Below are 25100 nucleotides of genomic sequence, written 5' to 3' on the forward strand. Positions count from 1 at the left end.
TAGTGATCCTAATAGTGACATTGCTCCTCTCAAGGACACACGTCTTTTATCTATAGCTGCTCGTATTTTTTGTTTTGTGAGGGTGATTTTTACCTGAGGTAGTAGACATCTCTGGGTCAAGGAATCTAGTTGAAATCCTAGAAATGTCTGGAGAGATTGTGGATCGAGTCTGGACTTTTGGATATTGATGATCCAGCCAAGGCTCTGAAAAGAGGAGATTGCGTCAGTCACGCGTTCAGTACATTGTTTGACTGAATTCCCAATTATTAGGAAGTCGTCTAAATATGGCACGATCAGTGTGTCCTTTTGGCGAAGGTAGGCCATCACTTCTGCCATCACCTTGGTAAATATTCTTGGTGCCGTGGAAAGCCCGAAGGGCATGGCCGCGTATTGGAAATGACGAATCCTGCCCTCGACTTCCACTGCGACTCTTAGGTATTTCTGGAATCTATTGTGAATAGGGAGATGATAATAAGTATCTTTTAAATCAATCCCTGCCATTACGCAGTTTGGGAAAAGAAGCTTTATAGTGGATCTAATTGATTCCATTTTGAAGTTATAATTTTTTATAAATGAATTAAGCTTCTTTAAATTAATAATGGTTCTAAATGTACCATCTGGTTTAGAAACCAAAAACAGGGGAGAGTAAAAGCCTCTACCCTGTTGTTCTTCAGGGACGTCAACTAAAACTTTTTTAGCTAGTAGGACTCGAATCTCGTCTTCGAGAGCCTTCTGCTGGACTGAGGAATTAAGGCGAGTTATAACAAAGAACTCATAAGGGATCTGAAGGAATTCAATCTTTATTCCTTCCTTGATTATGTTCAAAATCCATGGGCTTAACGTAATTTGTTCCCATTTGGTAAAAAAAAATTTTAATCTACCCCCAACTGGTGGGTCTAAACTCTTAATTTTTATCTCTCCTATATGTTGGCCCTCTGAAGATGGTACCCTTCTGTTTTTCGTCTTTCGTGGCCCATCTATTCGTTCTGTCCGATTGTCTTCTTCTCCCGAATGGCCGTCTCTTAAAGGTTTTCCTATAAAACGGAATTGGAGAATCACTGAAGGCCTTTTTCCTCTCTTTTGCCTTGGCGAGAATTTCGTCTAAGGCTTTCCCGAAGAGGAACTCACCCTCGCATGGGGTTGCACTAATTTTGGATTGTGATTGTGCGTCCCCTTTCCAGCTTTTTATCCACAGCGCGCGTCTGGCGTTATTCACCAGGGCTGCCGACCTCGCTGCCAGTCTTAGGGTGTCCGCTGAAGCGTCTGCCATAAAGGCAGCTGCACCTCTTATCAACGGGATGGCTGCACGCAGTTTCTCCCTTGACACTCTTTGCTCAATCTGCTGGTCTAATTGACCTAGCCATACCAGCATTGATCTAGCAGTACATGTGCTGGCTATTGCGGGTTTGAATACCCCGGTGGTGGATTCCCAGGACCTTTTGAGCGAAGATTCTGCCTTTCGGTCTAATGGGTCTGCTAACAATCCTGCGTCCTCGACCGGGATCGAGGTCTGTTTGGAAGTGGAGGATATGACGGCATCCACCTTTGGTATTTTAGTCCATTTTAATAGGTCCTCATCAGTGAACGGATACTTCCGTTTTGAGGCTGATGGGAGAAAACCCCTCTGGTCGTGTTTTTCCCACTCTCTTTTGATGAGGTCCTTAATTGCCGGTATCACCGGAAATGATCTCCTCTTTTTTTCTGCCAATCCCGCAAACATAATGTCCTGCGCGGTTTGGGCTCCCCTTTCTTCTTCACACCCCATAGTATTTCTAACCGCTTTTACTAGGTTATCTACGCTGTCCAGTGGAAAACATGCGAGTCCTTCCATCTCCGAGGATGACGATGAAGACGTGAATGCGGAGCCTGAGTTTAACTCCTGTTCTTCCTCTGACTGGACTCTGAGGGAGTGCTGGCGCGGTTGATGGCTTGTATTTCCTCCCTAATTATGGCTCGGATATCTTTAGAAGATATCGTCGACCCCTGCCTGGTCTCTTTCATGCATTGTTTGCAGAGTTTTTTGGGGTAGGAGTCAGGGAGAGGCTCTGAACATAATGCGCATTCTTTATGTTTAGTTTTTTCTTTTTTCTTTGACTGAAGTGGGAGGTCAAAGGTAAAGAGGGGGGGGGGGAGGGGGAGGAGGTTAGCTTAATAGGTAGAGTATATACTTTGCACACTCACCCAGTGAAGCTTAATACCGGGTCGGATGGCTGAGACGGTCTGGATCGGGTTTCTGCTGCCTCGCTCCTGCGGGCAGTCTCTGTCCTGGCGCTGCGGTCCCTGGTGGAGTTGCCCCCAGCTGAATCCCCTGCTGGGGTCTGCGACTCTGCGGGGGACGACATGGTTCCATCGTTGCAGCGCTGTTTTATCTTTACTCCTGTCGTGCCCCCGGAAGTCGCCCTGTGTCGGGGCGCATGCGCCGCGTCATCGCCATCCTACCCCGGAAGTTCAACCATTACTTCCGGGGTATAGGAGCGTCGGGCGCCGGCCGGCTCCTGCGCCACCGCTACTCACACGCGCGCTCATGGCCTCACCTCCCACGCTGTATACCCACCGATTGGGGGGGAATTCTGCCTCCGGATGCCGGACCGGCCCGCTCCCTGGTAAGACCTGGCAGCCCTCCCCGGACCCGGTCATCACCACTATGCCACCAGACGAGGGGGGAGCCGTCAAACGGAATCTCCCCCGACGCTGCTTCCGGACCGCAGCCCCTGCCGTTCCCGAGGAGACCGCACAGGCGGATGCATGGCCCAGGTAAGATCCTGCAGGATCCTGCTCCATTTGGAACAGGAAACCAAAACTGAGGAGGAAAGGCGGACCGCCCCTTTTATCTTTCCTGTAGGGTTTCCTGTTCCAAATGGGCGGATCCGATACCTCCAGTGGGTGCTGTCGTGGCGAAGAGTAAAAACGGCTTATTCGGAGAAGACCAGGTGAGCGCTACCACCAGTCTTGTCTCATGCCAACTGTCAAGCATCCTGAAACCATTCATGTGTGGGGTTGCTTCTCAGCCAAGGGAATGGGCTCTCTCTCAGTCTTGCCTAAAAACACAGCCATGAATAAAGAATGGTACCAGAATGTCCTCCAAGAGCAACTTCTCCCAACCGTCCAAGAGCAGTTTGGCGATCAACAATGCCTTTTTCAACATGATGGAGCACCTTGCCATAAAGCAAAGGTGATAACTAAATGGCTCAGGGAACAAAACAGATTTTGGGACCATGGCCTGGAAACTCCCCAGATCTTAATCCCATTGAGAACTTGTGGTCAGTCATCAAGAGACGGGTGGACAAACAAAAACCTTCAAATTCAGACAAAATTAAAGCATTGATTTTGCAAGAATGGACTGCTATCAGTCAGGATTTGATCCAGAAGTTGATTGAGAGCATGCCAGGGAGAATTGCTGAGGTCCTGAAGAAGGGTCAACACTGCAAATATTGACTTGCTGCATTAACTCATTCTAACTGTCAATATAACCTTTTGCTACTCATAATATGATTGCAATTATATTTCTGTATGTGATAAAAACATCTGACAAGCACACATAAAAACCAGAGGGCAGCAGATCATGTGAAAATATAATATTTGTGTCATTCTCAAAACTTTTGGCCATGACTGTACTCGCACTGACCCTGTCTCCAGCGATGCTTGGCAGGCGTCAGCACCAACTCAGCCAAACTTCTACACCAGACGGACAGGACTTTAATTTAGGATTATAGCTTTTTCCTTACTTATACATTTAGTTTCTTACCTACTTATCCACCAGAAAGTAATTTTAGAGAGGAAAGAAGAACTTGATTCTGGACATGGATTCTAAGGAAGGGAAAGAAAGAAAAAAAAATAATAAATATATAAAAACATTAAAAAGTCTCATTTTAGGCAAAATAAATACAACTTCAATGAAACAGAACCCATGAGGCTTGTCCAGCTGCCTCCTCTTAGTGTTGTAGGTTGCAACAGTTTCCCTGTCACGGCCGGCTATACACTAATGCATATGGGAGCATCTGTTGACTGATCGTCGGGTGAAACGACACTAAGGCATGCCTGATATCAGAATGCCGATCGCATTGTTGTCTCAGAGATAAGATGCTGGCCACTGTGCCAGTCGGCCAAGTGCTCCTGTGTATAAGAAAGTCAGCTGAGATTACTAATCGGCAAATTGATCGTCCAGCCGGCAGAGTCTACTGTGTATGGCGGTCTTTAGACCAACCTTTGGCATGCAGTGGATGTAGCTGAAGCTGTCCCGCTGTAGAAATAAAAAGGACCCGCTGCTAAATCTGCAATCCTGATCATATTGACTGTACAATGCCCAAAGTACAAAGCAATCAATTTAGCTTTTGAAAGGAGTGTTGCAATTGTTGGGAATTCTTTGGCTGCTGGTGGAAGAACATGACCACTGTAAGGACAGGAGAGCTGCAGTCTGTGAGGAGCAGCCGCCATTGTAAGGACAAGAGAGCTGCAGTCTGTGAGGAGCAGCCGCCATTGTAAGGACAGGAGAGCTGCAGTCTGTGAGGAGCAGCCGCCATTGTAAGGACAGGAGAGCTGCAGTCTGTGAGGAGCAGCCGCCATAGTAAGGACAGGAGAGCTGCAGTCTGTGAGGAGCAGCCGCCATTGTAAGGACAGGAGAGCTGCAGTCTGTGAGGAGCAGCCGCCATTGTAAGGACAGGAGAGCTGCAGTCTGTGAGGAGCAGCCGCCATTGTAAGGACAGGAGAGCTGCAGTCTGTGAGGAGCAGCCGCCATTGTAAGGACAGGAGAGCTGCAGTCTGTGAGGAGCAGCCGCCATAGTAAGGACAGGAGAGCTGCAGTCTGTGAGGAGCAGCCGCTATTGTAAGGACAGGAGAGCTGCAGTCTGTGAGGAGCAGCCGCCATTGTAAGGACAGGAGAGCTGCAGTCTGTGAGGAGCAGCCGCCATTGTAAGCCGCCATTGTAAGGACAGGAGAGCTGCAGTCTGTGAGGAGCAGCCGCCATTGTAAGGACAGGAGAGCTGCAGTCTGTAAGGACAGGAGAGCTGCAGTCTGTGAGGAGCAGCCGCCATTGTAAGGACAGGAGAGCTGCAGTCTGTGAGGAGCAGCCGCCATTGTAAGGACAGGAGAGCTGCAGTCTGTGAGGAGCAGCCGCCATTGTAAGGACAGGAGAGCTGCAGTCTGTGAGTAAGGCAGCACTAACAAGAGGAGGAGAACCTGGAGCACTAATATATTACGGACAAAAAAAAAAAAAAAATCATGTCCACAACACATCTGATAAAGTCAAGATAATGTTGCCGACCCCTTTACATTCTCCAAACCATAGAACAGAAAACCTGACCAGCACCTCCATACAGTATGAACAGGTGCCTACTGCACTGAATTTGCAAGTTATGTATTCATTGCAGTTGGCACCTGTTCATACTATATGGAGGTGCTGGTCAGGATTTTGTTCTGAGTTGTTACCTCCTCCTTTCTGACTCTGCACCCCACCCATCAGCCCAAGGGTGTTTATAATTCACTCTGGTTCCTACCAGCTTACTTTAATGTGCAAGTTTGTAACCCAGGAGGAAGTTTTGGCCATTCCACTGTAGACTTTTATAGAGAAGTGTCACCTTGTCGCGTTGATGGGCTCACATGAATTGGCTAATTTGTGCACCAAGAACCTTCACTTTTGTAAGCAATATTTTAAAAAGTTTTTTCACTTTTTTTTACAGTTTACTCAGCAATTATGATAATTTTTGCCAGAGCTGTATATACGAACACAAAATCTAAGAGACCACTGCAAAATTTTCAGTTTGTCTGATTTTTCTCTTTATAGGTGTATTTTTGAGTAAAATGTAAATTGCTCTTTTATTCTATAAACTACTGACAACATGTCTTCACATTTCCAAGTGTTAAATTTTGGATTTATTTTCAGAAAATGAGAAATGGTCAAAACAACAAAAAATGCAGTGCTTGCAGACCTCAAATAATGCTAAGAAAACAAGTTCAGAATAATTTAGAAGCAATACTAATGTTTTAACTCAGGAAGAGTTCAGAAATCAATATTTTGTGGCATAACCATGATTTTTATTCACAGCTTTCATGCGGCTTGGCATGCTTTCCACCAGTCTTTCACACTGCTTTTGGGTGACCTTATGCCTCTCCTGGAACAAAAATTTCAACAGTTCTTTGATGGTTGTGACTATCCATCTTTCTCTTGATTACATTCCAGAGGGTTTCAGTGGGGTTCAGGTCTGGAGATTGGGCTGGCCATGACAGGGATTTGATGTGGTGGTCCTCCATCCACACATTGATTGACTTAGCTGTGTGGCATGGCGCATTGTCCTGCTGGAAAAACCAGTCCTCAGAGTTGGGGAACATTGCCTGAGCAGAAGGAATCAACTGTTTTTCCAGGATAACCTTTTATGCGGTTTGATTCATACGTCCTTCATAAAGATTAACCTGCCCAATTCCAGCCTTGCTGAAGCATCCCCACTCTTCGACACTGGAAGAAATAAATAACTATCGATATGAAATCTGACATGCTATTGACGACAAAACCATTTCCACAAGACGCAAATGAAAGCTAAGGCTTAAAATGGCATTCTCAAGTTAGGAGGAAACATCCAATCTGGGGGGCTAGAAGATAACTTCTGAAATGCTAGGGGGTCACCCACTGCTCAAGCAGCAGGAGTCTGTGTGAATGGAGCGGAGGTTGATCATGCGCACTGCCGCTCCATTCATTCTAAAAAGGCACAGCCGGAGATGGCGCAGTGCAGCGCTCAGCTGCCGGTCACTCCCATTAGAATGAATGGCGCGGCAGAGCGCATGATCAACCTCCGCTCCATTCATTCTTATGTGAGTGCTGTAGACCAGCCAAGTGCTGCGCTCAGCTATTTCTGATGGTCAATGCTGCCGAATGCCTGCTCCACGATTCCCTGCCGGCCTCAGTGCAGCGCTTACAAGCTCAGTAGGAAAGAGCTTGTAGACAGTCACCTTGGCCACAAGTATAAGAGGAAAAGAAAAAAAATAAAGTTGATAGTAGAATTGGGGAAGAATTTAATAAGTCGCAATTGGCAAATATATATTTTTTTCTCTTTTACGAAGCACTCATCTAACATAAGAAAAAGATGAGAACGGCCCTGTAAATGCTGGATTTATTCTCACCTTTCTTTTGAAGGTGATTGAAGGAAATTCATACCAGACAAACTGATTTAGTAGAAAACAATCTACTATGTTCCCAGTAATGATCCCCCTCTGCATCATGTTACAGACGGACACCATATGCAGTACGGGCATCAGGCGGAGGAAGGAATGTGTAAGATTACGTCTGCAGGAGGGGATCCACCCTATGGAGGTAGCGTTACCGTGAGAGGGGGACATGACCGAGAGGCCTGCCACAACCTCACACTCATGCTAGAGGGAAACTACGAAGAAGGAATCGCACCTCTATACCGGAAACTAGAGAGAAATACGCATTACACACATGTACATTCTACCACTCCACCAGGGAGAGTAACAGATCATCAGACACGTAGAAATAGAATGATAGAAAGGGTAATCTATCAAGTCAAAAAGGGTATGACGGAGTCCAGATATAAGCACCACTTATCCCAATACACCCACAGTCCTGGGAGCAGTGTGTAAAGATTCACTCCGCCTGCAAAGGCCCAACATAACACCGTAGCCCCAATTAATCATTCTCCAGTAATTTACTTCGGAATCACCTTAGTCTACACCTTAACAGTCAAATCTGTGAAAAGTTTTTTCCTTTGTAGTCTGAGATCAGCATAATGTAGGGGCAGATACCCCGATTCCAGTGATGTGTCACTAGCTGGTCTGCATGCAGTCAGTCTGATACAATTACAGTTCTCTGCTGCAGATCTAGGAGTGCTCAATGCTGAGCTCTGTATAACCCCGCCCACACCACTGATTGGCAGCTGTGTACACTGCACATCCACAGCTGATCATCAGTGGTGGGGGGGCGGGGTTACACAGCAGTTGACTAGGAGGCATGAGACGACTAGGAGGCATGAGACACCTAGTCCTATACTGATAATCTCCTGCTGATTAAACACTACATTTTAGTTACCGATTACGCTGTCTAGTAGTTGAAATATTGATGGAATAAGTGTCTCCGTCCCTACATCATGGTGCCGTCAGGACAAATTCCATTTATTTTTTATGATCTGGGCCATGTTTAAAGTTGTCTCTTAGGCTACTTTCACATTAGCATTTAGCGCTGCGTGCGCAATAGAAACGCATGCAAAAAACGCATCATGCGTTTGCGTTTTAACCAGTTTCAAGCCATGTTAACTCTTAAAACGCATGCATTTAACGCAGATGTGCGAATGTCTATGAGTTTTTTTGGCGCAGTTAGACAGACCCAAACATGCAACAGGTGAAAAAAAATGCATGTGCACAAATCGCATATGAACGCGTGCGAACGCTAGACCATGCGCCCACCATGTTAAACATAGGTGTGCATGACGCATGTGCGCGCACAATGCGCTGCGCAAAAAAACGCTAATGTGAAACCAGCCCTAGGCCATATTCAACCACCATGTTTTGTTGTGAAAAAAAGCTGCATTTTATTGTTCCAGCAGCGTGAATACGCTTTCTGAAGACTCATGCACATGTTGCTTATTTTTTCCTTGCAGATTTCATACTGCTCACAAAATTCTTTCAGCGTTTTTAACCCAATAAAATGGTAAAACGCATTAAACACACAAAAATTCAAAAAGCAAGTATTTTCTGCAGCATTTTTCCTGCCAACACATCAGTATCTACAGCAGATTTTTCTGCCGTAAGTACTGAAAGTATGCACACACACCCTGGTTTAGGTTATTTTTCATTGACAACTTTGCTCAGTCACATGTTTTGGAAGTTGTTACCGTATTTAGAAACTTACGGTAGATCATGAAATCCAAATTTTACCAAATGTCACTTTTTTTCTTTTTTTTTTTTTTAAGCACATCTCATTCCAGTCCCTGCTTGGAGTAAGGATACTGGCAGAGATTTAAGTTTGCCACATTTTTAAACAAATGTGCAACTTTTTAAACATTTTTTATTTTGCGGCAAAATTAAAAACCACGGTCACCATTTTGTAAAGAAACAAAAAAATACTACAAAATGATAAATAAGTTCCAATGTCTTTCCAAGGGAAAGAAAAATTGAATTACTGGCAATTACCAGAATATTTGTACAAGGGGGATGATGATGCAGGTTGACTATTCCTTGTGTAAGGATAAGTTCTACAATTACCCAATACGTTTTCTATATCAATTTCCTTTGATTTTCAAGATCACCGCTTGCAGTTCTTGAACTTTATCTTTTTCGTCTCTCACATAACGTTCATAAGACATAGCTGTGATAACTGTAAAATGCCGAGCACGCGGCCATCACATGAGCAAGAAGAAATGGTGGACTATGGGGCTCTGCCTGAATTTGAAGAGGATCAATTTAACGATGCTGCTGGGAGATTAATAGTCCGATTTATGGGGTGAACAAGTATTCAGGTCATATCAACCTCCTTATCAGGTATACATGCCATTGTAGGACCTCACTGCATTAGTAGTGATCATGCCATTGTAGGACCTCACTGCATTAGTAGTGATCATGCCATTGTAGGACCTCACTGCATTAGTAGTGATCATGTCATTGTAGGACCTCACTGCATTAGTAATGATCATGTCATTGTAGGACCTCACTGCATTAGTAGTAGTGATCATGCCATTGTAGGACCTCACTGCATTAGTAGTAGTGATCATGCCATTGTAGGACCTCACTGCATTAGTAGTGATCATGCCATTGTAGGACCTCACTGCATTAGTAGTAGTGATCATGCCATTGTAGGACCTCACTGCATTAGTAGTAGTGATCATGCTATTTATATCTACTTCACATAAAAGGTGCCCAAAAACCCTAGCCTATATATAACAAATATCAAAGACTGACCGTTACTTCCAACCAGAGAACAGGTGTATACTAAAATTAGCCATCTCCATATATAACTAAAAGTTTCACTCTAACATTATAGCATGCAAGAATAAAATATATGAAATTGAAACTGCCCTAGAAAATAGGAAAAAAAAACGAAGATGCTTAGTGTCACGTTGCCGTGAGACTCGGGGCCCGATGTCCCAGCCTCGGCCACTAGGAGGCGCCGGACTGTCACATAGCCGTCAGACTTTGGGTCTGGCGCCGTGGTTCGCCCCCGAGTGATGGCGGCGACAGAGAAGGGACTGCTGCGCAAGCATCTGATGGATGCAGGCTCCGCTCCTCTGTCGGTCATGGAGGGGTTGGTGCATCGCCATCTGGCCTGGTCCTGGGGGCGGTCCTGATGACATCATCAGTCCGGGAGCCTGTGAGGGATGACCTAATCCCTCAAATACCTTGGCACTGGTCTTGCAAGCCGCCGGATATATTCTTGGTTCCCCTATGTGCTACTGTGTGGTTTGCTATTGTTTGACTCTGACCTCAGCCTGGATTTCTGACCCCTCTACTGCCTGACAATTTTGTACCTCTGTCATTCTCTCGGTTTGTGACCTTGGCCTGGATATTCGACTCTGCCACTGCCTGCCGTTTCTGTACCTCCGCTGCTCGCCCGGTTTCTGACTATGTTTTTGGTTTCCCTGCCTTCCTCCCTATTGGCGACCGTCCTGCTCTGGCGCACTGCTTCTAGACAGCCACCCCCTGGGCCTTGCTACAATTCCAGATCCCTGTATAGGGGTTAAGGGTCTCGGGGTGCTGTCCCTACTGCAGCCCAGATCCGCGGACGGACGCTACATTATATGCGGCCATAAAAACTGCTTCTTGTGTATATATCCAACATATACAAAAGCAGTCTCCCTGAACTTGGTCAGAAATCTATGTGTTTAAAAGCTTGTGGATCTGAAGGAAATTTTGTGGATTCTTTGGCTGCTAGGAATCTTGGTGTACCGCTACTAAGACTTAATGCCCCAATTAAAACCACGGCTATTAATGGCACATTATTCAGGAGGGGGTTAAATTTGTTACTGCCAAAATTGCTATGTCTGTGGGAGCATTACATACCGAGCTTATGTCATTTTTTGTGATGGATAATTTATCTTCTGCAGTTATTTTGGGGATGCCGTGGTTACGCCAGCCCAATCCTGTCATCGACTGGCACCTGGGTGATGTTGTGCGCTGGAGTTCGCAGTGTCAGGATAACTGCATATCATTAGCAGTAAACCAAGTTAAAGGGAACCTCAAGGGAATCGGTCACCCCTTTTTTGAGATATCATATAATGGTATCATTCAATTGTGTGTCACATAAGGATTCTCTTAGTACTTTTGCTTCCCCCTGACCCCGCACCTTTCATGCATAAATACCTTTTTTATAGCGGTTCAGATGTATGTAAACTGCCGCTGTCCGGTCCGCTGGGCGGGGCTTATTCAACTGCTCCCCCCCTCCCTGTCTTGCTCTACGCATTTCTTCTTGTGTAGAGCAAGACGGGGGGGGGGGAGCAGTTGAATAAGCCCCGCCCATCGGACCGGACCGTTGCAGTTTACATACATCTGAACCGATATAAAAAAGGTATTTATGCATGAAAGGTGCGGGGTCAGGGGGAAGCAAAAGTACTAAGAGAATCCTTATGTGACACACAATTGAATGATATCACTATATGATATCTCAAAAAAGGGGTGACCGATTCCCTTGAGGCTGTGTGCACACGATGCGTTTTTTTAAGCATTTCCGCAGCGTTTGAGCCGGCTCAGACGCTGCAGAAACGCTTAAAAGATGCATCAAAGTAATTAGCATGCGTTTTTGGCTTTCTGTGCCAATGCATGCGTTTTTAACCGCTCAGGAATCGCTTAGCGGCTAAAAACGCAGCATGCTCATTAATTTCCACATTGCTGAGCGTTTTTAGCCATCCCCAATGATCCCAGAAATCGTGTGTCAAAAAACGCGTCAAAATCGCGGAAAAAGACGCGCGATTTCTGGGAAGGGGATCCTTTTCCTGAGCGTTTAAAAACGCTAGCGTGTGCACATAGCCTTAAGGTTAAAAACCCCCTCATACCGTTTGCTTTCAGAGACTATGAGGATGCCTTTTCTATTGGAGAATCTGAGAAGCTGCCACCTCACAGGGAGTACGATTGCCCTATAGACCTGATTCCGTGTGCCTGTCTCCCAAAAGGGAGAATATTTAATCTCTCCGGTCCAGAGCGTCAGGCCATGAATGACTATATAGCAGACAGCTTAAAAAAAGGGTTTATTAGACCATCCATTTCACAAGTTGGAGCCGGGTTCTTTGTAGAGAAGAAAGATGGTGGTCTCAGACCCTGCATTGATTACCGGGAAGAACCAGTATCCGCTTCCACTCATCCCTGATCTTTTTAATTAGCTAATGGGAGCCCGTTGGTTTACTAAACTTGACCTCCGGGGGGCATATAATCTGGTCCGCATGAGAGATGGGGATGAGTGGAAAACTGCATTTAATACACCTCTTGGCCACTGAGTACCTTGTAATGCCGTTCGGACTCAGTAACGCACCTGCCGTGTTTCAGAACTTCGTTAATTAAATTTTCAGAGACATTTGTGGGGTGTATGTCGTCGTGTATTTGGATGACATTCTGATTTACTATGCTGACCCTGTGACACACACTCAACACGTCTGTTCTGTGCTGCAGAGACTGCAAGAACACTCCTTGTTTGCTAAACTGAAGAAATGTGTTTTTTTTTCCGAGGAGGTGCCATTTTTAGGGTACATGGTATCAGGCAAAGGGTTCCACATGGATCCTGCCAAGATCTAACCTACTAAAGCATGGGTGCAACCCAAATCGCTAAAAGCGCTGCAGCGATTTTTAGGGTTTGCTAACTACCACCACAAGTTCATCAGGGGTTTCTCAGAAATTGCCAAACCACTCACGGATTTGACCCGGAAAGGGGCAGACGTGGCCAATTGGAATCCTGAGGCAATTCAGGCATTTTCTACGCTAAAGGAGTGCTTTGTGGCCAACCCGGTTTTGGTTCAGCCTGATCTGGACCGCCCATTTTTTGAAGTAGATGCCTCTGAAGTCGGAGTGGGAGCAGTGCTATCGCAAGGCACTCCATTTGATTGCCAATAACTCTCGATTACCTATATCATAGTTTCTCAATGAACAGTTTACTGAAGGTTTCGGAGTTGGGTAACCTCGACAGGGGGACAAAATGACACTGTTTGCTGAACCTGTCCACCACCACCCAGATACTCGTTTTCCCATCTGAGGGCGGCAGGTCCGTAATGAAGTCCATCTAGATGTGGGTCCATGGACTCTCAGGGGTGGGCAAGGACTGGAGCCAGCCGGCAGGGCGATTATGGGGGGACTTGGCACGGGAACAGACTTCACACGCTAAAACATAGTCTTTACAGTCCTTAACCACTGTCAGCCACCAAAAGTTCCTAGTTACCAGTCTGGTGGTGGTATTGAGACCAGGATGGCCTGCCAGAACAGAGTCATGTGATTCTTTAAGAACTTTTAGGCGAAACGTAGCCGGACGAACAATTTTTTTTCGGGGGCGTAGTGTCAGGAGCTTGTTCTGGGGACCTACGGATCTCTTCCAGAAGGTCCAAAGACACTGCCGACACAACGATCCCATTGGCCAATATCGGGACTGGTTCACAGTCCTCGGCTTGTGAGGGGCAAAAAACAGTGAGCGGGCATCGGCCCTCACATTTTTAGTACCAGGGCGAAAGGTGATTAAAAAAATCAAACCTAGAGAAGAACAAGGCCCACCTTGCCTGTCTAGGATTTAGTCTTTTTGCTGACTCCAGGTAGGTCAGGTTCTTGTGATCGGTAATTACAGTGATCTTATGTTTGGCGCCTTCAAGGAAGTGGCGCCATTCCTCGAAGGCCCATTTGATTGCCAATAACTCTCGATTACCTATATCATAGTTTCTCAGTGGCAGAGAATTTGCGGGAAAAAAAAAGCACATGGGCGAAGCTGAGTGAGGGCACTCAGCTTCGCCCATGTGCTTTTTTTTCCCCGCAAATTCTCTGCCACTGAGAAAAACTATGATATAGGTAATCGAGAGTTATTGGCAATCAAATGGGCCTTCGAGGAATGGCGCCACTTCCTTGAAGGCGCCAAACATAAGATCACTGTAATTACCGATCACAAGAACCTGACCTACCTGGAGTCAGCAAAAAGACTAAATCCTAGACAGGCAAGGTGGGCCTTGTTCTTCTCTAGGTTTGATTTTTTTAATCACCTTTCGCCCTGGTACTAAAAATGTGAGGGCCGATGCCCGCTCACTGTTTTTTGCCCCTCACAAGCCGAGGACTGTGAACCAGTCCCGATATTGGCCAATGGGATCGTTGTGTCGGCAGTGTCTTTGGACCTTCTGGAAGAGATCCGTAGGTCCCCAGAACAAGCTCCTGACACTACGCCCCCGAAAAAAAATTGTTCGTCCGGCTACGTTTCGCCTAAAAGTTCTTAAAGAATCACATGACTCTGTTCTGGCAGGCCATCCTGGTCTCAATACCACCACCAGACTGGTAACTAGGAACTTTTGGTGGCCGACAGTGGTTAAGGACTGTAAAGACTATGTTTTAGCGTGTGAAGTCTGTTCCCGTGCCAAGTCCCCCCATAATCGTTCTGCCGGCTGGCTCCAGTCCTTGCCCACCCCTGAGAGTCCATGGACCCACATCTAGATGGACTTCATTACGGACCTGCCGCCCTCAGATGGGAAAACGAGTATCTGGGTGGTGGTGGACAGGTTCAGCAAACAGTGTCATTTTGTCCCCCTGTCGAGGTTACCCAACTCCGAAACCTTCAGTAAACTGTTCATTGTGCATGTTGTACGTCTTCACGGTGCTCCAGTGAATATTGTGTCCGACAGAGGTACCCAGTTCATCCCAAAGTTCTGGAGGACGCTCTGCAAACGCATTGGTGTTGAGTTGTCCTTCTCCTCTGCCTACCACCCCAAAACCAATGGTCAAACCGAGCGTACCAAACAGGCTCTGGAGCAATACCTCCGCTGTTATGTGTCAGAACATCAGTCCGATTGGCTGGAGCATCTGCCACTAGCCGAGTTTACCCTAAATAATCGATACCAGGACTCCATTAAGACTACCCCCTTTTTCTGCAACCATGGATTGCATCCGCGCTTTGGTTCATTCTCGGCCAGGATGTCGGAGCTCCCTGGGGGTAGATAAAAATATACACCGCTTAAAAAAGATTTGGTCTGAGGTAAACTCGAACTTGAAAGGGGCCCAGGTTAGACAGGCTTTGGCTGCGAACAGACGGCGATCTAAGGGGCCGCACCTGGGAGTTGGAGACAGGGTTTGGCTGTCTACCAAAAACATCAAGCTTAAAGTGCCGTCTGCCAAACTGGATCCCAGATTTATTGGCCCATACGAAATTATAGAGGTGATTAACGCGGTAGCCTTCCGTTTAAAACTTCCTCAGTCATTTAAGTTGCCCAACGTGTTCCACAAGTCTCTCCTGAAGCTGTATCGCTCCCCAATTCACCCTGTCCAGTCCCCCCCTCCTCCTGTTTCGGTCGGGGGAACCTTGGAGTATGAAGTCCAGGGTAACCTTGACTCCCGCCTTGTGAGGGGCTCCATACAGTATCTTGTACACTGGAAGGGCTAGGCCCGGAGGAAAAGTCCTGGGTCCCCGCGGGGAACATCCATGCCAAAGCATTAATTAGGAGATTTCATCTCCTTCATCCTGACAAACCGGGGTTTGAGGGTCCGGAGGCTCCTCTTAGAAGGGGGGGGTACTGTCACGTCGCCGTCAGACTCGGGGTCTGCTGTTCCTGCCTCGGCCACTGGAAGGTGCCATGGTTCGCCCCCGAGTGATGGTGGCGACAGAGAAGGGGCTCCTGCGCAGGCATCTGATGGACGCAGGCTCCACTCCTCTTTCGGTCATGGAGGGGTTGGTGCATCGCCATCTGGCCTGGTCCTGGGGGCGGTCCTGATGACATCATCAGTCCGGGAGCCTGTGAGGGATGACCTGATCCCTCAAATACCTTGGGACTGGTCTTGCAAGCCGCCGGATATATTCTTGGTTCCCCTATGTGCTACTGTGTGATTTGCTATTGTTTGACTCTGACCTCAGCCTGGATTTCTGACCCCTCTACTGCCTGACGATTTTGTACCTTTGCCATTCTCCCGGTTTGTGACCTTGGCCTGGATATTCGACTCTACCACTACCTGCTGTTTCTGTACTTCCGCTGCTCGCCCGGTTTCTGACTAAGTTTTTGGCTCCCTGCCTTCCTCCCTATTGGCGACCGTCCTGCTCTGGCGCACTGCTTCTAGACAGCCACCCCCTGGGCCTTGCTACAATTCCAGATCCCTGTATAGGGTTTAAGGGTCTCGGGGTGCTGTCCCTACTGCAGCCCAGATCCGCGGACGGACGCTACACTTAGAGCATAAACTAATTCATGTGTGCCCAGCAGCCAAGACAAGGTGATCCTCTTAAGCATTGTCATGGCTGATGGGCTTACATGAATTGGCCAATTATGTGCATCAGTCATGACAAGGCTTAAGAAGATCATCTTATCATGGATGCTGAGTACACATGAATTGGTTAATTTATGCGCTAGGTATCCTCTTTTTTCCTATTTTGAAGAGCAGTAATGCAATTCCAATTTCATGTGTGCATGCTATAGCGTTACAGGGCGTAACTTCATTTGTTAGTTACGAACACCTTAGCCCAACTTGCATTCAGTCCACAATTATTCCTCCCTATCCCCTCTCCGGGTCTCGGGTTGGCAGAGCGTGCATATGTCTACAATAGGGCGAGTGGAGTAAGCTACTGCCAGAGAACTCTGGCGATCGCTTATCTCCTGAAAGAATTGGGCATATGGAATTTTTAATGCCCTATCCTAGCAGTGGACATCCTTCATGGCTTCTGTGCTCCTCCACCAAACTGTGCGTATAAAGAAGAGTTTGAGGAGCACATGGCCTCTGAGGTTGCGTCACACATTTGGTGGCAGTGTAACAAGCAAAAGTCTTTAGGAGCATATGGGCATGATACACGGGTATTACATACCTGGTAATGTGTTTTTTCATGAGACATGACGGCACCACGAGAGAGGGGATCCGCCCAGCGAGGACAGGAAACCTTCAAGATAAAAGGGTCGGCTCCTCTCTCCGCATCAGTTGTTTTACAGAGCACGAGAGGAACTCCGCAGGTTAGTGTACACATAAATAATACAACTTTAATACTGTTACATTTCCGACACCAAGGGAGTGTATAATACTAATAATGCACCCAACTAATGACGTGATCAATAGGGCGGGAATATAAGGGTGCCGTCATGTCTCATGAAAAAACACATTACCAGGTATGTAATACCCGTGTTTTTCCATTCTACATGACGGCACCACGAGAGAGTTACAGAGATTTGTATTCTCTTTTAGGGTTGGATCACTGCCTGTAACACTCTTCTCCCAAATGTGAGATCAGAGGTGGCAGATAGGTCTAATCTATAATGTTTGAAAAAGGTAGACGGAGAGGACCAAGCGGCCGCCTTACAGATTTGGTCGATGGAGGCGTCCGCTCTCTCCGCCCAGGACGTTGCCATGGCCCTCGTGGAATGGGCTTTTAGGCCCTCTGGAACAGCCCTGCCTGCACTACCATATGCTAGTATGATGGCCTCTCTCACCCATCTAGCTATAGTTTGCTTAGAGGCTTTAAGGCCCTTCCTTGCCCCCTGGTATGAAACAAACAGGGCCCTCTGTTTCCTCCAGGGTTTTGTCATCTCTAAATATTGTAGGATACATCTCCTAACATCTAAGCAATGTAGCCTCTCCTCCTTCTTGTTACCGGGGTTAGGACAAAAGGATGGCAAGACTACTTCCTGAGCTCTGTGGAATTTCGACACTACCTTAGGGAGGTATGCTGGGTCTAATCTTAAGACAACTCTATCGTCCATAACCTGAGTGTATGGCGGGTCTGCTGACAGTGCGTGTAAGTCCCCCACCCTACGTGCCGATGTAAGTGCCACTAATAAGGCTGTTTTTAAAGTTAACACTTTATCTGATGTCACGTCTAGTGGTTCAAATGGACTTTCTGTTAGAGATGATAGGACTAAGTTTAGATCCCAGGGAGGAGGTTTAGGAGATGGGACAGAGTTAGCCCTAGTACAGGCCTGGATAAACCTGGCCACCCATCTATCATTTGCTAGGTCATAGTTGAATAATGCTGCCAGGGCTGAAACGTGTACTTTGAGGGTGCTGACAGCTAAGCCCAAGTCTAAACCCCTTTGCAGAAACTCTAGCACTGCCCTCACCGGTACTTCTCCCTCCCGTATTGGGCCTGAGGTGGACAAAAATTTTCTCCATATTCTCCCGTATATTTTTGTAGTCACTGGCTTTCTGCTACTGATTAGGGTGGAAATTAACCTTTGTGAAAACCCTTTTTTCTCTAACAGTGACCTTTCAAATTCCAGGCTGTCAAATGCAACCTGGAGTTCGGAGGGTGATTGAAGGGACCCTGTGTTAGGAGGTCGTGGTCCTCTGGGAGTACCCATGGGTCCGTCACTGACATCACTCTTAGCCAGTAGAACCACGGCCTTTTTGGCCAAAAGGGAGCTATCATAATTACTCTGGCTCGGTCCTCCCTGATCTTCTTCAGGACTAACGGAATGAGGCATATCGGGGGGAAGGCGTACAGGAGACCTGATGTCCATTTTATCCTGAAGGCGTCTACCGCCAGTGGCATGTCTGCTGGACTTAGAGAGCAGAACTTTTGAACCTTTCTGTTGGTTTTTGAGGCGAAGAGATCTATTATGGGTTTCCCCCACATAAGCATAATCCGTTGAAAAATGGACTCTTTTAGGCACCATTCGCCTTGCTTCAACCGGTTCCTGCTCAGAAAGTCTGCCTTCAGGTTGTCCACACCTCGGATATGCAGGGCCGATAATGAGAGAAACTGACGTTCCGCTAGTCAGTATTCTTCCCGCTATTTTCATTAATGACCGAGAACGGGTGCCCCCCTGATGGTTCACATATGCTACTGCTGTACAATTGTCTGATAGGACTTTCACGTGATGTCCTGTCAGGTGTGTCAGTAAACCTTCCAGCGCCCTTTCGATGGCTAGCAGCTCCCACTCGTTTGAGGATAGATCTTTTTCGTCCTGAGCCCAAGGATCTTGAAGCCATAGGGTGTCTAGATGGGCTCCCCAGCCCCAGGGGCTGGCATCTGTCGTGACTACTCTGGAGGCTGTATATGTCCAGGGTACTCCCCTTGGAGAGGACTCTATCTGTAACCACCACCTGAGTGACTGGAGTACAGGGTCCGGGATGGTGAGCTTTTGCTCTAACTGCCCCTGAAGCCTCAGATCGTTTTGTAACACACACCACTGAAGTTCCCTTGTGTGAAACTGAGCCCATTTTATTGCTGGTATGCAGGAAGTTAGGGATCCCAACACTGACATGGCTTTCCTCAGAGTCATCACTGGCTTTCTTAATGTTGTCCTGATTAGGTTTTTGATTTTTTCTTTTTCCTCTGGGAGGCGACATTCCTGCATCACCGAGTCTATTGTTAGGCCCAAAAAATTCTGGATCATTGTTGGTTCCAGTTTGGATTTTTTGAGGTTCAGTTGCCAACCCAGAGTCTGAAGTGTCTCCATCACTATCTTGACTTGTTCCTGACAGTGAGAGAAATCTCTCCCCACTATCAGGAAGTCGTCCAGATATGGTATTACCAGGGCATCTTTTTCCCTGAGATGTGCCGAGACCTCCGCAATTAATTTCATGAAGACCCGGGGGGCTATTGCTACCCCAAAGGGCAGAGCCCTGTATTGAAAGTGATGCCACTGAGATTTTATCTGGACTGCCACCCTGAGATATTTGCGGTCTTGCTGCCGGATCGGGACATGATAGTAAGCATCCTTGAGATCCAGGACCGCCATGTAACACCGAGGAAAGAGGAGTTTCACTGCAGATCTTATGGTTTCCATCTTGAATGATGGGACTATCAAATATCTGTTGAGGCCTTTCAGATTTATAATTGTCCTCCAGGAATTGTCTGGTTTCTTTATTAGAAATAGGGGGGAGTAAAAGCCTTCCTTTTTTTCTTTTTCCGGAACTTCTTCCAGTACGAGTTTCTGTATGAGTGACAATACCTCCTCTTCCAGACTCTCTTGTCTTTCTTGAGAAGATTGCACTGGAGTCTGAATGAATTTTTGTGGTGGCCAATGGTGGAACTTTAATTCCAGACCTGACCCTACTATCTGTCGGATCCAGGTGCTGGATGAGATTCTCTCCCAGGCAGGGAGGAAGTGAGAGAGCCTTCCCCCCACCTGAGAAGGACCGTCACTGGGAGGGTTTTTTGGCTTCCCTGGAGGGCTTGCCGAAATAGAAGCCTCTCCCTCCTCTGTATCGCCTGTCAGAATTGTTTTTGTCTCGATCTCTGAATTGTTGCTTTCTGAATTTTCGGCCCCTCTGAAAGGAGCGCCGAAACGCTTGAAATGGTTGTTTTGGAAAATTTTTCTTTGTATCACCCGCTTTTTCCAATACGTCATCCAATGCAGGTCCGAACAAGAAATTTCCCTCACATGGCAGAGAGCACAGTTTCATCTTTGCCTGAGTGTCCCCCGGCCAGCATTTTAGCCATACTGCGCGCCGTCCTACATTGGTTAAGGCTGCTGACTTTGCTGCTAGTCTGGCCGAGTCTGCAGAAGCCTCTGCGAGAAAGTCTGCCGCCGCTCTAATAGCCGGTAATGCTTCCAGAATTGACTCTCTGGGAACTTCACGTTCTAGTTGATCCTCCAAGTTGTCTACCCATATCTTTAGAGACCTAGCCACACACGTAGCTGAGATAGCCGGTCTTAGCGCCCCAGCCGAGGTTTCCCAGGCTGTCTTAAGGCAATTGTCCGTCTTCCGGTCCAGCGGTTCTTTCAGAAACCCCAGATCCTCAAAGGGTAGGGAGGTTTTCCTGGCGACTTTTGATATCGCTACATCGATTTTGGGAGCCCTATCCCAGGATGAGGATGCCTCTTCCTCAAAGGGATACCTCCTCTTCAGAGAATTAGATATCTGGGACTTTTTCTCTGGTTTTTCCCATTCGCGTTTTATGAGCTCTTCTATTTGCTCATTAATAGGGAAGGTCTTACGCTTTTTCTTTTGTAGTCCACTGAACATGAGTTCTTGGGCTGTCTTTTTTGCTCGCTCCTCTACCAGCCCCATGGTAGATCTGATTGCTTTAATAAGTTCATCCATAGATTCTACTGGGAACGTATCTTCCCCATCTGAGCTACTATCTGAATAGTGCGTTTTATCTGAGTCCTCCTCTGATCCTGTATAGTCTTCTTGAGAGACCCCTGAGGGGCTGGATCTACCCCTAGTTTTCCTATCTGCGTCCGCAGATTGTAATGCACTTACTGACTTACAAACCTCTGTTTGAATTAGGGACCTCAGACTATCCGAGAATGAGGGAGTCTCCTCCGCTATTGTTTTGTTAATACACTCCTGGCATAACTTTTTATTCCAGGCTGTTCCTACGGGACTTTTGCATAAAGCACATTCTTTATTCTTAGATTTTCCCCTACTTTTCTTAGGGACTTTCTATACTCCACCCCACCAATGTATGTAAGAGAGGGAGGAGAGGGAAGAGAGGAGACAAGAGAAAGAAAACAGACATTAGAGTACTGGACTTTCTCGTAGTTCACTCACCACTCGAACGCTTTCAAAAAACGGGTACCGGATCTGGAGGCTGACTGGTCTTCTCACTGTCTCCTAAGGAGACTAGGGACCCCTCCTTCTTGCGTTGACGATCCGCCCGTGCGCTGCCCGAGCGGCTTCCATTGCTGCTGCGGCGTGTCTGGCTCTTTTCGTGTGAGCGTGACCGCCTTTCCTTCGCTTCCTGGCGTGGTTGTATATGCTCTGGCGAGGGGCTCTCCATCCTGCCGTATATGTCTGCTGCTATCCTGTGCTGAGAGCAGTCACACCTGACCATGTAATGGTGTAGTGACGCCAGCCACTACCGGTTTAAATAGCCGCCCCCAGCTTCCAGCTGCTTAGCAGGAGCCAAATGAGAGCAGTCTCTTTTTTTTTTTTTTTTTTTTTTAAATTGGACCGCCTGGGCCCCGTATCTCGCTTGCGCCCTCTGCGCGCGCGCGCGCCACTACCTGTGTCCGCGCGCCCCCTAGAGACTGCGCACACCCCTGTGTCTCTGCTGCGCGCGCCACCTCTACTTCCGGGTCGCCGCTTACCACTTCCGGTTTAGCGTCGGCTTCCTCCCAGCAAGGCCCCGCCATGCGCGCTCCAATGCGCGTGTCCTTGCCGCCCTGGTGTGCTCAGCGGCGCGAACCCCGGTTTTCCGGTGAGCGCCTGGGCCCCATACCGGTCACCTGCGCTCTCCCTCTTACCTGAGGAGAAAGGATGGACGATCCACTATACCACCAACGTATACACCAGGTAAACCTTCCAGAGCCGGATTCTACGGGGACTGGCGTCTGGTCTCAACAGGGCGGGTACAGCAATGTGGCACCCCCGAGGAGCAATATCTTCGCCCAGGCACCGATGTGTCACATGGGCTGCATGGCCACCATACGTCAACAGGGAGGGAACACGGAACGTGGCCTCCGTGGACGTTTTACGGGGTACATTTACATCTTGGAGGGTACACCGCCTGTGGTCTCCAAGGTATCCAGCTTCACCCGGGCATCTGCCCCATGGGCTGTGGCCATGCACTCGCTCAGGGGGGACATAGGAATATATGACCCCCGAGGCGACTACCGGTACCTGGTATCAGGTGTAGCAGACCGGTGCCTGCTATTTGATCACCCGACCCAGGCATCCTCTTCTTTCTTCCAATCATCAAGAGGTTTTCATCTTGAGGGCTTCCCATCGAGGACAGGAAACCAACTGATGCGGAGAGAGGAGCCGCCCCTTTTATCTTGAAGGTTTCCTGTCCTCGCTGGGCGGATCCCCTCTCTCGTGGTGCCGTCATGTAGAATGGAAAAAAAGGGGATTCTCTACTGAGGACCACCCACTAGGAGCCAGAAAACAGACTATTTCCGATGGTCTCTACCTTTTCGTTTATGACCGACATACAATAGTACGTGAAGATATGAGAAAGAAAATATCCAGCAGTCAGAGAAAAACAGAGTACTATAAAGTACCAAGTCTTATAAAATATAGAAACGACTGGCCCGGATTTGTGTCCTATCAAGTAGCAAGACTAGAAAAAGGGTCACTTACCGGATCATTGACTCTTTCGCAGAAGAGAGGAGGCTGATCAGGGAAGGCGGACAAAACCAGCTCCACCAACACTAACAGAAAGTACGTGTAGAATGTGACGTCCCGGAACACATCGATAATGGCACCCTGCCGAGGGGCACAAAAAGGGAGACATCTGAGGGCTGAGCAGCATTTCATGCCAAGCACATGGTGTAATGTGTAACACACCCTTAACACAGCACATTATGGCACACAGCTGGAGTGTCTGCCATCTATGGCTACGGAGAGGAAGAACTTGTGAATCCTTACAGCGGGCACACTGCGCAAAGTCCGGATTCTCCAGTGCTGGTGACGGGAGCGTGATCCCAGTTATGCGCTGCTCACATGCCAACTAGATGTGCAAAGCCTTGCTCAATACAACAGACTGGAGCATAGCCGGACATGTCTAGTCGGAATGTGCAAATGGCATACTTGTGCTCACATGACCGGCCACTCCCAGCGAATCCTGACAGTGTGCACAATGCCTGACAGACTAAATGTTGTATTGCATGATATTTTAGTACTTTATTATAAAGAACACTCCTACTGCTATAAGTAGCAATTCAGTATTACAGTGGACAATGTACTCCCTTCATGTGAATAATAGAATATTGGTAGTCACTAAGGAGTTCAGTGACTATGTAAAAGCAGTCGGCAGGGAAAGAGTATTCATACAAGTGACTGCACTATGGAGTGATCTTATATATTGCCAGTAATCTATAGTAAACGATTACTTAGGTTACTCCTGCAATTAATGCGGATCCTCACGAGGCCATAAAGTCGCCTCATACTTCCTTTTCTGCACAGAAACCTTTTTCAGTACTCTCTATCATCACAGACAGGTTTACTTCTGCATACAGTACATAACCTAGGATCCACCACTCACAGTATGTGATGGTCACAGCTCATCTCTCTGGTCACAATGACTTTTCTCTAGAGCATGACCAGTTTATACTTCTGCACAAAAATAGGATCTGAGTCAGTCTTTTGCTGCTCAAGTCCATATGAAGAACAGGAAGTGGAAGCCTAGTGGACAGCATGAAAATTGCAAGGTTTGTTTTCTTTTAACATTTCGTCATATCTATGCATATACTTCCGCTGAAAAAAAAGTGTGTAATATAAAAAAAATTTTGTCACACAGGCCAAAGGAAAATTTGCACTTAAAGAAAATATCAAGTATATACACATTTTTCATATTTATGTTAAAAAGAAAAAAAATTATTATTATTATTATCATTATTATTAAAAATACAACCTCGCTTTGTGCTATAGACACAGATACATACCGGTTTTAAGGCATGGAGAACTTTGGACCTGAATATTATGATGGCACAAAGCAGAGCTATAATCCAGAAGTTTAACAAGACCCCTGAAGACTGCACTCCTTTTATTCGCTCATATTGAATTAAAAAAGTGGCTAGCAGCTGAAAAACACAAAATTTTTTATTAATAATAATAAAGTTCACCTGCAATCTGATAATGCACCCCAGATGAGTCTTCGCTGCAGTTTCCTTACCATAGTAATACCCAGCACAGTGGGGCTTACAACATACACTGGAGCTCGAGAAATACTCTGACTCCTTTCCCAGAAGGAGTAGAAGAGATCTGCCCAGCAGACCAGCCATAACAAGAACCCTAGAGCCTGCAAAGAGAAAAAAGAAAAATGTATAACGGCACTTACTCTAGCTAATAACCAAGAAAAACAAAATCAGCGGAGCCACTCGCATTACTATAAGCTCCTTTTCCACTCGATCTAACGAGACCGAGAATAAGGTCGCTGCCTAGAAGCTTTACAGGTCAATGGCAGCCTCGCTTCTGACACTTCTCGAGTGGTCGGTGAACAATTAACACAAAAGGGGCGTTTTAATGGCTCTCAATAAGTTAGTGAGAACGAGACTGCAGGGAACTCGTCTCCTGAGCATGGCACTAACGATGTGTGGGGTGAGCGAGACCCTCCCAGTATGGGAACCATTAGC

The 25100-nt window shown here is 47.0% G+C and overlaps 1 protein-coding gene across 1 annotated transcript in view; it reads right to left on the reverse strand.

Annotated features, from left to right (window-relative positions):
- ABCC1 (ATP binding cassette subfamily C member 1 (ABCC1 blood group)) overlaps nucleotides 1–25100 on the reverse strand; it is a 154091-nt gene that overhangs the window by 100914 nt on the left and 28077 nt on the right. Inside the window, exons 3-6 of the mRNA XM_073542907.1 lie at nucleotides 24641–24766; nucleotides 24411–24548; nucleotides 23107–23232; nucleotides 3746–3807 (exon numbers count right to left, since the gene is read on the reverse strand). Coding sequence (XP_073399008.1) covers nucleotides 3746–3807; nucleotides 23107–23232; nucleotides 24411–24548; nucleotides 24641–24766 — 452 coding nt within the window. The remainder of the gene's footprint in view (nucleotides 1–3745; nucleotides 3808–23106; nucleotides 23233–24410; nucleotides 24549–24640; nucleotides 24767–25100) is intronic.

Source organism: Dendrobates tinctorius, unplaced genomic scaffold (assembly GCF_039654945.1).
Source record: "Dendrobates tinctorius isolate UK_male_01 unplaced genomic scaffold, ASM3965494v1 ptg000129l, whole genome shotgun sequence".
NCBI lineage: Eukaryota > Metazoa > Chordata > Amphibia > Anura > Dendrobatidae > Dendrobates > Dendrobates tinctorius.